Source organism: Dama dama, chromosome X (assembly GCF_033118175.1).
Source record: "Dama dama isolate Ldn47 chromosome X, ASM3311817v1, whole genome shotgun sequence".
NCBI lineage: Eukaryota > Metazoa > Chordata > Mammalia > Artiodactyla > Cervidae > Dama > Dama dama.
Window position 1 is genome coordinate 8,818,892 of NC_083714.1, and position 12,085 is coordinate 8,830,976.

At 39.9% G+C, this 12,085-nt stretch overlaps 1 protein-coding gene across 1 annotated transcript; it reads left to right on the plus strand.

Moving 5' to 3' along the window:
* Nucleotides 1–4,762: 4,762 nt before the first annotated feature.
* LOC133052175 (synaptonemal complex protein 3-like) lies at nucleotides 4,763–11,098 on the plus strand. Its single transcript, XM_061136941.1, has 5 exons — nucleotides 4,763–4,893; nucleotides 5,721–5,820; nucleotides 8,426–8,524; nucleotides 10,781–10,885; nucleotides 11,018–11,098. The coding sequence occupies exons 1-5, from the start codon at nucleotides 4,763–4,765 to the stop codon at nucleotides 11,096–11,098; spliced, it is 516 nt and encodes a 171-aa protein (XP_060992924.1).
* The last annotated feature ends 987 nt before the right edge of the window (nucleotides 11,099–12,085 follow it).

The window sequence follows — 12,085 nt, forward strand, 5'->3', positions numbered from 1 at the left end:
CAGATCTGGTATCCTCAGTGTGTATGCCCAGAAGTGGGATTGCTGGGTCATATGGCAGTTCTATTTCCAGTTTTTTAAGAAATCTCCACACTGTTTTCCATAGCGGCTGTACTAGTTTGCATTCCCACCAAGAGTGTAAGAGGGTTCCCTTTTCTCCACACCCTCTCCAGCATTTATTGCTTGTAGACTTTTGGATAGCAGCCATCCTGACTGGCGTGTAATGGTACCTCATTGTGGTTTTGATTTGCAAGTAAATTGCTTTAAAACTCTATATCATAGGAAATGTTAATACCTTGTTCTCAGATTCAGGATCTTCCCTACGTGTTTAGTGTGATTTGGCTTCATAGGTTTCTTTAGTTTCCCTTTTTACTGTGGATGTGGAGAGAATGGTGCTACCAGTGGTGAGGTCAGAGCAATGCTTTTATTTTATACATGGGTGCATTTGATGGACTGTGGGATATTAGAAGAATGTGAATGAAACAATGTTTTTCCTACTTGTATCTCAGAGTAAGGAATATATCCTTCTTTAATATCAATTTTTAATTTTCTCTACCTAATTTGTGTGACATTCCTTTTTCTTTTCTTTGGTGCATACAGAATTTTATATTTAATCCTGTAAAATACGTCTCTATTGTTATATTTACATTAACTGTGCAGTGGAGAACTAAAAGGAACTTTGCTAGCATGCTGGTGATGTAAGATCATAACCATAAACTTAAAAGTTTAAAATTGTTCTTTTAGATATCAATTACATTAACTGGGTTACAGGAAGAGACTCTTAACAAAGAGCCTATGTCAGTTTTTGAGTCCTCTAAATGGATCCTTCATACAAGCAAGATGTTTGAGTGGGAGCTGTCTCATAAACTGATTATTATGCAAGATAAACTGGATGTATAAAATTGTGTAGCTTGTCACAATCTCTGGAAAGTAACAATTCATGGTAGATCAATAACATACAATCAAATGTTTAGGAAAGCATTTTTATAAATATTGAACATTTTGCAAACTGCAAACCTTCTTTTTAAAACTGATGTAAGACAGACTCCCCATTTTTCCCTTATGAATGGATTTAGAAAGTGTTTTTGAATAAATTCCTTTATTTCCTTAAATTCTTCATGATCTTTGTCTTTAACTAAAAATACCTAAAATCCTCATTGACTGAATTTAAAAAATCGTTTTCTTGCCTTTGCGTTTATTTTTTTTTTTCTCTTTTGGACACTTCAAAAATAGAATGATGATGTGTGATTTACCTGTTGAGTTGTAACAAGAATCCATCAGAATGTGTCCTTTGATACGGAGGATATTTTATAAATTTACCCAAACCCAGCTTTTATAAGTGTTTTGTTATGAGTGTTTTGTTTGTTTTCTTTTTTTCTTCTTCTGGGTCTCCTAAGATTCAAATGTTGGGGCGTTTGTCATTGTCCCAGAGGTCTGTGAGTTTGTCCTCATTTCTTTTAATTCTTTTTTTCTTTTTTCCTGTATGCTTCATTTATTTACACCAGTCTATCTTCCATCTCATTTATCCTATCTTCTGCCACAGTTATTCTACTGTTGGTTCCCTCCAGAGTGTTTTTCATCTCAGTTATTGCATTATTCATTATTGTTTGACTCTTTTTTTATTTATTCTAGGTCCTTGTTAAACATTTCCTGCATCTTCTCAATCCTTGTCTCCAGGCTGTTTATCTGTAACTCCATTTTGTTTTCAAGATTTTCGATCATTCTTACTATCATTATTCTGAATTCTTTTTCAGGTAGACTCCATATCTCCTCCTCTTTTGTTTGGTTTGGTGTGCTTTTATCATGTTCCTTTACCTGCTGAGTATTTCTCTGCCTTTTCATCTTGTTTAGATTGCTGTGTTTTGGGTGTCCTATCTGTATTCTGGCAGTTTGTGGTTCCTTTTTATTGTGGAGGTTCCTCACTGTGGGTGGGACTGGTTGGGTGGCTTGTCAAAGTTTCTTCATTAGGGAAGCTTGCGTCGGTGTTCTGGTGGGTGTAGCTAGATTTCTTCTCTCTGGAGTGCAATGAAGTGTCCAGTAGTGAGTTTTGAGATGTTTATCAGTTTGCTTTCTTTTGGTCCGCCTGTATGTTAAAGCTCATGGTTATGTTCCTGTGTTGCTGGAGAATTTGGGTAGTGTTTTGCTCTGGAACTTCTTGGCTCTTGGGTGGAGCTTGGGTTCAGTGTAGGTATGGAGGCTTTTGGATGAGCTCTTATCGATTAATATTCCCTGGAGTCAGGAGTTCTCTGGTGTTCTCAGGTTTTGGATTTAAGCCTCTTGCCTCTGGTTTTCAGTCTTATTCTTACAGTAGCCTCAAGACTTCATCCATACAGCACTGATGATTAAACATCTAGGTTAATGGAGAAAAGATTCTCCACAGTCTGAAACACTGAGAGAGGTTCACAGAATTACATAGAGAAGAGTAGAGGGAGGAGGGAGATAAAGTTGACCAGGACGAGGAGAGGGGGAATCAGAAGGGGAGAGAGCAATCTAGCCAGTAATTAAATCCCTATGTGCCCTTCACAGCCTGGAATATCCAGAGAGGTTCATGGAGTTACAAAGAGAAGAGAAGGAGGAGGAAGGAGATAGAGGTCACCAGGAGAAGAAGGGGGGGCTCAGAAGGAGAGAGAAAGATCTAGCCAGTAATCAGTTCCCTAAGTGTTCTCCACAGCCCTCAATACCCTAAGAGGTTCACAGAGTTTAGTAGAGATGAGATGGGGGAGGGAGGAGATAGAGATGACCTAGGGGAGAAAAGGGGGAGTCAAAAGGGGGAGAGGGCAATCAAGCCAGTAATCACACTCCTAAGTAAAAATGGCACTGAAGATTGGATTCTTAAAGGTACAAAATTGATAACAAATACCATAAAGCAAAGATTAAAAATCTAGAGAAGTTAGACTTTCAAAAATGTGATATTAAAAAAACAAAATAAAATCACAAAAATTATAAAAATAATATATATATGAAATTTGCTTTAAAAATGGGGTCTTTTTTGCAAGGCAATTGTAGGTTACAAAAATGAAAATTAAGGGAGTAATAAAGGACTTCAAAATTAAAAAAAATTAAAAATAAAACAAATGACAATAGTAAAAATATATCTAGGAATTTCTCTGGAGCTGTTGTGGGCGGTGTGGGGTCACTTCAGTTTCAGATAGTTCCTTGTTTCAGCTTATACTTCTCAAGTTCTATAGGCCCCTTCCAATGTAGTCAGTGCTAACTACAGGGTTTTAATCTGTTCCACCTGTCACTTCTAAAGCGGTTCCCTCTGTTTATTTTGGCTTCTTTTGTTTGCAAGTCTCTTCAGTGTCTAATTTCTGCCCTGACACAAGGGGGCGGTAGTGGTCACTTATTTAGGCTCACTTATTGAGTCGTGCTGTAGGGAGGGAGGAACACTGCAAACAAATATCACTGGCGTGTGTGGGGAGCGCTCGCAGGGTCTCAGCCGCACTGGGTTTGCCCCTGCCCACGGCGTGTGTGCTTTCCCAGTCTACACTGCTGAGGTTCCAGGTTGCTCTGCAGGGGAACTGTCTAAAGTGGGCCCTGGGTTGTGTGCACTTCCCAGGTCTAAGCTGCTCAGGTTCGGGTTCTCAGGTACTCCAAAAAGGTGCAGACTCCTTTGGGCATGCGTTTTGTGCCCTTCCCAGGTCTGAGCAGCACAGGCGACCAGGTGCTTGGCGAGTGCACTCTCCCCAGCTGGGTGGGATGTCTTATCACCTCTCCTGTCCCAGCTGCTTGGTTTCCTGGGTGCACAGTGGGAGCACCATCTCAGCTGTGCTGTGTGTCTCTTCTGGGGAGCTGATCTCTGGCTGTGACCCTCCCATAGGATGTCAACCTTCTAGGATCCCAGGAAGACTTGGTTAGCAACTGGGAGCCTGCTCACAGTTTGGTAGAGGATGCCATCTCTGGGGCCAAGATTGCCCCTTTCTGGCTCTGGTGGGGGACGGGCTGGTCCGCAGCCAGCTAGCTTTCCTCTGGTATTCGCTCAGTCCTTTGTTCTGTGAGTGGGCCCAGCAGTGCCTTAGGTTAGAGCTTTTCACGGGAAAGTTCTCTCTCTCTCTCTCTCTCCTTTTCTCTTTCTCTGGCTATTCCTCTGTTTGGGTTGCCATCTCACTTTAGCTTCCTCAGATTGTCCTCAGGTCATTCAGGCCCGGTCCCTACCCTAAGCAATGCAGCCCGTGCCTCCCTGTTCAGCCCCCACTTGCTGGTGTCAGATGTGAGCGACTGGGCTACTTCTCCACTGGAAGTTGCCAGTAGGCACGTAATCTGTGGGTTTTATTTATTTATTTATTTTTCCTCCCAGTTATGTTGCCCTCTGAGATTGCAAAATGCCCCACAGACTCGCCGGTGAGAGGGTTTCCTGGTGTTTGGAAACTTCTCTTTTATGACTCTCTCTCCGGGATGGCACTCCATCCCTAACTCTTTTGCCTCTCTTTTTATCTTTTATATTTTGTCCTACCTCCTTTTGAAGACAGTGGGCTGCCTTTCTGGGTGCCTGGTGTCCTCTGCCGGCGTTCAGAAGTTGTTTTGTGAAATTTGCTCAGAGTTCAAATGATCTTTCAATGAATTTGTGGAGGAGAAAGTGGTCTTCCCATCCTATTCCTCCACCATCTTAAGACCACCCCCAGTTGTAAAGATTAGAATTGAGGTGCTAGTAACTGAAATATTATACAGAAAAAAGGGAAATGCATACTTGAGTTTTGACATATGCCTTTTTAAAATGGTGATTGTATTTCCAATACTACTGAATCAATACTAAGTGGAAATATATATGTTTGATATAGATGATATTAAGAAGCTTCTTCATGCAAAGAGAAAAAGATTTATAATGAATACCAATGCTTCTGTCCAAAGCATTAACCTGATAATTGAGCATGTTTGGAAAACTCAGGAGCAGCAAAGGTAACAAACATTGTTGGTTTTTAGAGCCAGGACCTGGGTGTCATATCTTAGTGTTTGTGAGTCCAGCTTAATTAAAATAATGCTGTTAACTTCTATTAATTGGTGTCTCTGTTGAGAAATATATGCAGTTTGATTTTTATTGACGTCAATACTTCCTTTAGTCCTATAACCTTACACCTTAATTGAAAAGAGAGGTATTACTAAAGGTCGATAATGGTAACCTATTTTCTGCTTTAAAATTATAGCTGAATTTTGTTAGTATTTAAGAAAAAATTATATTCGTTCTTGGAATATGCTAGATGAATAAAAGAGAAGTGTCTTGTGATATTTAGCTGTATTCAATTGTGTGGAAAGAGTTAATCTTATATTTGAATAACTTCAAAATTTATCATCATCAGGTCCACTTTTCTTTTGTGCAAAATCTTTATTGTGACAGGGTGAGGGCGGGGGAAGTGAAATATTCCTGTTTAGAAAACTTACATGATATCTTCATTGAATCTCTTTATCATTCAATAAGTGAAAATGAAAAAAAAAACTTATAGATAAAATGCATTTGGGGGGAAGTTTATACTGCATTAAATCTTCCTTAGTTCTCAAGAGCTAAGGCATGTGAGATCGCATCCCTCTTAGACAGTTGGGGACAAATACTGAGGGAATGAGAGTAAATCATCCATTTTGTTTTGCCATTTCCCATCGGAAATTTTCAGCTGCAATTATTCCCTTCTCCCTTTATAGTATAATTTGTGTCAAATCAGTTTCGTTTTGAATGTGTTTACTTTTTTCTTAGCAATATGAAGTATGACATTGCTCATTATTACGTTTTACAGGCAGAAGCTTTATCGTGAATATTCTCAGCAGTTTCTGACTTTGTTTCTGGAGTGGGATATAAGCGTGCAGGAAACCAAGGAGGAAGAAGAAAAACTAGCTGTTGGTATCAGGCTTAACTTTCTAATTAATCTGTTGTAACCAAGAGGCTTCTCAAGAGGTGGCGCTAGTGGTAAAGAACCTGCCTGCCAATGCAGGAGACCTAAGAGGGACGAGTTCAATCCCTGGGTCGGGAAGATTCCCTGGAGGAGGTCATGGCAACCCACTCCAGTATCCTTGCCTGGAGAATCCCATGTACAGAGGAGCCTGGCGGGCTACAGCCCATAGGGTTGCAAAGAGTTGAACACGACAGAAGCGACTTAGCATGCACGCATGCTTTGTAACCAAGTCTCAAGTTTAATGGAGAGCCTGGTCATGTCGTAGACCCATAGACCTGAACCAGGGCCCCACTGCTGCCTATGTGGTTGGACCCGGATCACAGAAAATCAGAGAAGTACAGGCACACACCACACTCACAAAAGCCCCTGGTCTTTACTCCCTCTCTTGGTTTGGATTCTTGCAGTTCCAAGTGTCTGAAATTTACCAGAGTACAAAAGCAGAGTTTCAGGCCTTATCGAAAGTTTCTCAGGCAGGGTCATTTGGGCTCTGTCTCTATCTCCTAGTAGGATTTTTCCATGAGGTCTGTAAGGTAGAGTCTTGGAATCCTAAACGTGCTCTCAGTTCAGTAAACTCCAGTGTGCTGTGCTTAGTCTCTCAGTCGTGTCTGACTTCTTTGTGACCCCATGGACTGCAGTCTGCCAGGCTCTTCTGTCCATGGGGATTCTCTAGGCAAGAATACTGGAGTGGATTGCCATGCCCTCCTCCAGGGAATCTTCCCAATCCAGGGATCGAGCCCAGGTTTCCCGCACTGCAGGCAGATTCTTTACCATCTGAGCCTCCAGGGAAGCCCAAACCCCAGTGGACCGAGAAAATCTTGTTCTGTGGCTTGGCAGGAAATTCTTTCGGAAGACTATCACTCATCTAGTTTGGATCATTTGCCTATTCCATAACCAGCCATTGCAGTCAGGGCATGGTTTACTCTTACCGGACTGACCTCTGTCACAGTTAGGGGTAAGGATGGTGGAGGAGGTGTTGCCTTTTGAGGGCAGAGGAGAAAACCTGGAATTGTTTCCTCACAGTGGGTCAGTGGATGGACCACGGAAATACCATTGCCAAGCTGCAGTACAGTCCAACTTAGATGAGCGTCATAGCGATCACGAATCTAAAATAAGACCTGTCTGTGTGGTTGTGGCTGAGCAGCTGGAGAGTTGGATTTTCCAGGGTTAGGGTGAGCTAAGCATGTTGACAGAGTGAAAAGGGGGTAAGGTGTAAGTGCAAGGGTGTAGGTATAGTGAATGACCATGGCCTTAACTCAGAAGGAGGATACAGGGCAGGGGGTGGAGAAAGGGGGCAGTGAAAAATGTTCAATTCAAATGTAGATATCAGGTCCTGGTAGGGTACTGAGACACAGTACAAAGGGGAGTGAGCTGCCAACATAGGGAGGTAGAGGTTACCTGATGGGAAAAATGGGCAACCAGTATATAGTACAGTGGTCAAGACCCTGGGCTCTGGAGTCATAATGTTGGGATCCAATTCTGATTTGTCCAATTACTGGCTATGGAGCCATGGGCAGATTATGTATCTCTGACAGGTCTCAGTGTCCTCATGTATGAATGGGGTGTAATAAGAGTACCTACATCATAGGTTTGCCTTGAGGATGAGTTCCTAAGGGAGTTCCCTGGTGGTCTAGTGGTTAGGATTCAGGGCTTTCACTGCCTTGGCCAGGGTTCAATCCCTGGTTGGGAAACTGAGATCCCACAATCCACTCAGTGCAGCCTTCCCCGCCCCCCAACCCCGCTTTCTCCCCTCCAGTCCTCCCCTTCACCAATGAGTTCCTAAGTGTTAAGTTCACTTAACGTCTTTCAGAGCAGGGCCTGACAGATAGTTCCTATACGAGTTTGCGGTTCTTCCTCTTATATAGATTTTGCAGTTGTTGGTGACAGAATCTAGGGTAAGGAAATGTAAGTGAATGGCTAAACTAGGGGAGAGGACAGAATTGTTTCTGGAGATCAGGTCAAAGAACTCAAAGTTTTGCATTATTGAAAGGTTCATCTTGTATATTGAATGGCCAAGAATTACTACATGTTTCAATGTTGTTAGGAAAGAATTTTTCTCTTAATTGCTGTTAAATAAGATAATTGCATAGATTTCATTTATTTTTGATAAAGAGATGGCGGTGAAAACTGTTTGTAAATTTTGTAGCTACCAAGAATTAAGATGGATGTTTTGAATATGGGCAAAGAAGGACATTTCCTGTGTAGAGCATTGTATTTCTGCTTCCGTATGCACCACAGCATCCTCACCAGGAAAGATTTTTTCCCCATCTATCACTATACAAATGATTACCTTCAATGCTATAAACCAATTTTACCTCAACAAAATACATTAAACAAGAAAGAAAGAGCCTTCTCAATGATCGATGAATAGCATCATTTCATTTGTATATTGGTGGAAGCACAAACATCTAAGCTTTGTTTTAAAATTTAGCACAGAAAATGTTAAAAAATTGATTTAAAGAATAATCCTTTTAATGTCCTGTAGAATTACACGTTGCTAAATATTAAATTAACCGCATTTTATCTCAACGTCTTTTCTTTTCTACTTGTAGAATTTGTTTCGTGAGCAACAAAAGATTTTTCAAGCAGCAAGAATTGTTCAGAGACAGAGGCTGAAAAAATTTTTTAACTTATACGACCAGTTCTTAAAGGTCTGTTGTTTTTGGTAATGCAATTCATTCTTATAAAACATAATGTCTATTTTGAAGTAGAAGTTAGATTCTTTTGTAGTTTTGGTAACAGTATTTTGGTGATAACGTTTGAAATTCTTCTGCATTTTCCATTTGGAGGAATTGATTTTGGGTGAACATGAATGCTAAATTTATTTCTATTTTTATTTGTTTTTAATTAATTAATTTTTATTTTTAGGATTTATTATTAGCTTTGTGATATTACTTAAAATAGGAAATGGTACATTGGGAATATTACCTAGAAAGAGACGTGATTAAAATTGTGATTAAAATCGATACTTTAATCCTAATTTTATATTCAGCAGTCAGTTTTTTGGGAGATCAGTGACAACTATCAGGAAAGTAGGAAGTCAGCGATTAAGTCCTAATGTCTTTTACTTCTGTTTACTTGAGTGGTGTGTGTAAAATAGTAAGTAGCAATTGTAGTTTCTGAATATATCTTTTATTTTCAAATATATTATGTGAGTGTTCTTTGGCATATTTGCTTTTAGTTTTTAATGTATTTATTTTAATTGGAAGATAATTACTTGACAATGCAGAATTGCTGCAGTGACTAAAAATGCCTTTATATGCAAATGCGTAGTCACAGGAGGAAGCCTGGAATGCATAGCAGTGTGAAAAAGCCAGAGGAGGAGAAAAAGCTTATGAATTGAGAATCATCTACCATGCCATTCTCCACTAGCAGATTGCCTTCATGACGCTGTTCTCTGCTTCATACAGATGCATACTTATTCAGGAGGCAATGGAATCCCAGATATACACCCCTTCTTATTTTGATGGGATGTTCCATTTCATTACCTTGCTCAAATACATATTAATATGTCACTCAACTAGTAAAAGAGTTTTAAAATAAGTATCCCTTAAAGAACTTTAGAATCATTTAGTGCAAAAGCGTTATTGTAGAAGTGTCTCCAAGTGGACAAATGTGTTATTCTAATGCTCCCTGATAATTGACTATTAATTGATGTGAAGGTTTGATAAAGTACCAAAGAAGATATCAGGTTGGTGACTTCAGTGTTGTCTTTGACTCCCCTAAGTACCTTGTCCTTCCCACCCAGCTATTACTTGGCCCTGCAATTTTCACCTCTGCAACTGTACTTTAATTTCTTCCTTTGAATTCCCACTGCTGCTGCCCTACCTGGTTCAGGGCCTCATTGTCCCTTGTTTGTTCTATTAAACTCTTGCCTGACTTCTCTGCTCTCTAATCCATCCTTCACACTTCTGTAATACGATCCTCCAAAAAGTATCGCTTCTCTCCTGAAAACTTATCATAATATCTTCCCAGTTTGAAGTCTCAGGCGTTCAATGTGTACCCCATATCAAGACCCCCCCCTCTTTGTGATTTCCTGCATACATTCTTTGTCTCCTCCCACCTGTCCACATTGGTTGCTTTCTCTGCACTAAGTCACCATTACCTCCTTGCTTTGCATTTTCTCCTCCCTGGCAGTAGGCTTGATTCCCTTCTTTTACCCATTGACATCTTATTCTTTTGCCAACAAAATCAGAAACCATCCTATTTTCCACTACATAGCCACAGCAAAATGTGCTTCCTGAATTGTTATACTGTTTTTGTGTTGCTTTCTGTTTACATGTTTTTAATTCTCACTGGAATAAGGAAGAGATTATGTACTCATTTTCTAATTCCTCCAGGGCACTTAACAGAATGCTTTTTATATAGGATGCACCAGATTCCTATTGGTTGAATGAACAGTAAAAGTTTAGAACATGTTTGTTTTTCATACCTTAATGAGTTCCTATGACAGATCATCTTTTCCCTCTGCTGCATGATTTCCATGCTGCATTGATTATTGGTCATTATAGGTGCATTGTTACCTGGTGTTTAGAAAGCTTGTCAGAGAGTTTTTAAACTATATAATTTCATGATATGAGACTGTCAGTGATTTTCTTTCTTCTTCCTCCTCTTCTCCTTCCTCCTCCTTTGCCTCCTCCTTCTTTTTGGTCCACCTTGACCTTAGCTGTTCAGGAACTCATTGTTTTGAGCAAAGTGTGATGATAATGATCTTTGACTCAGATACAACATTTGAAGGATTTCTTAAGTGGGTGTTTCAATCTCCATGTTTTAGTTACAATATTTTTGAAATAAATAATGAGCATCCTTTGACTGTTAAGTGTTGTTACTTTGAAATTTAATTGTATGTGTTTAGAAAGTGAAATGAAAAGTGGTGCTTTATCACTGGACTAGGCCTTCTGTTTTAGAGTATGGAGGAGTTTCAGAAGGATCATGAACATCTTCTGACTGATGAACAAAGTGAATTTAGACGAGAAATGGCCATGCTGCAAAACAAAATTGTGATGGATGCTGTAAGTAGTGCATGTTTAAATACTGAGAACTATGGAGGGACGTGAACATTGGGGTATTTTTTTATGAACTGTATGTAACAATTATCTAAATAATATTCAACTGTTTAATATTTCTTTCCTTTTTGGAATCAGCAACAGCAAGAGCTGGCAAATATTCGGAAGTCTCTTCAATACCTGTTCTCTGACGATGCTGAAGACAGAACTGGAACCTAAGTTATATGATAGTAACATAATATTAGCTCCATCAAACCTATACATTGCCATAGGCTAAAATTTTCTGGTTGCAGTCAGCACATCTTGCTTATCATTTGTTTGTTAAGTCTAAGAATCCTTTTCTGTTAACCACTAAATGAATCCTAAACAGTTATGTGGGTAGCAACAATTTCACAGGTACAAGGATCAAGCTTTCCACCCTTTGGGTAGCAAATGGAGATGTTTTCTCCCTAACATTGTCAATTAACTTTTGGTAATAAATTGTCTTCATTTTAAGTTTTGGCCTCAGCAGTTCTGTACCAGTCCTAGAAAACGGAAAGCACCAGTGTGGAGAGTTATAGTGTTCATCCTTAAGGAAAAGAAAAACTGAAGAACATAAAATCTATTTCAACTGTAAATCCCCTTTGTATTTACTCATTGGTTTACAGAGCCAGTTCCAGTGGGGGAAAATGATTTCAAAGGAAAATCTACTCCATTGCCTTAGAAAAATTATTAAAAGCACTTGAGATTCTGTTTGTGAATAAATTGAGCTGCTAAAAATCATTAAGAGGACAGGCCTAGGTATATAAATATCCATGCTGAGATATGGGCTCGTGAATTGCCATTTCCACAAAGACATTAAAATGTCATTTAATTGTTGCTGGTACACTATTAAATGACACCTGCCCTTAGCATGAATCCAAACACATTTTATATTAATACTCCTTTCAATGAACCATGATACACGAGGCCAGGGATGTTTGTGCAAGTGTGATCCAAGGACTCAGGGTCAACTGGAAAAGACACGCATGGGGGAAAAGTGTGAGGATAACACACCTGGATGTCAGGGGGAGGCGAGTAAGAAACAGGGATGCTCCAAGTCATCTCTTCTGAGGTGACCCTTAGTTAGCGACAGCCCCCGGACAGCTCTGATCCTGGGACCCTAGAGTAAGACAAAGCCATGCTGCTCCACATGCCACTCACAAGAGGAGAGCCAACCAACTTTCG

What these genes read in the sequence shown, in the direction of transcription:
- LOC133052175 (XM_061136941.1), top strand. Translation starts at nt 4,763, where the DNA reads ATGTTTGATATAGATGATATTAAGAAGCTTCTTCATGCAAAGAGAAAA. An exon ending in AAAACTCAGGAGCAGCAAAG is followed by an intron (nt 4,894 to 5,720) that starts GTAACAAACATT and finishes TACGTTTTACAG; the next exon opens with GCAGAAGCTTTATCGTGAAT. An exon ending in TATACGACCAGTTCTTAAAG is followed by an intron (nt 8,525 to 10,780) that starts GTCTGTTGTTTT and finishes CTTCTGTTTTAG; the next exon opens with AGTATGGAGGAGTTTCAGAA.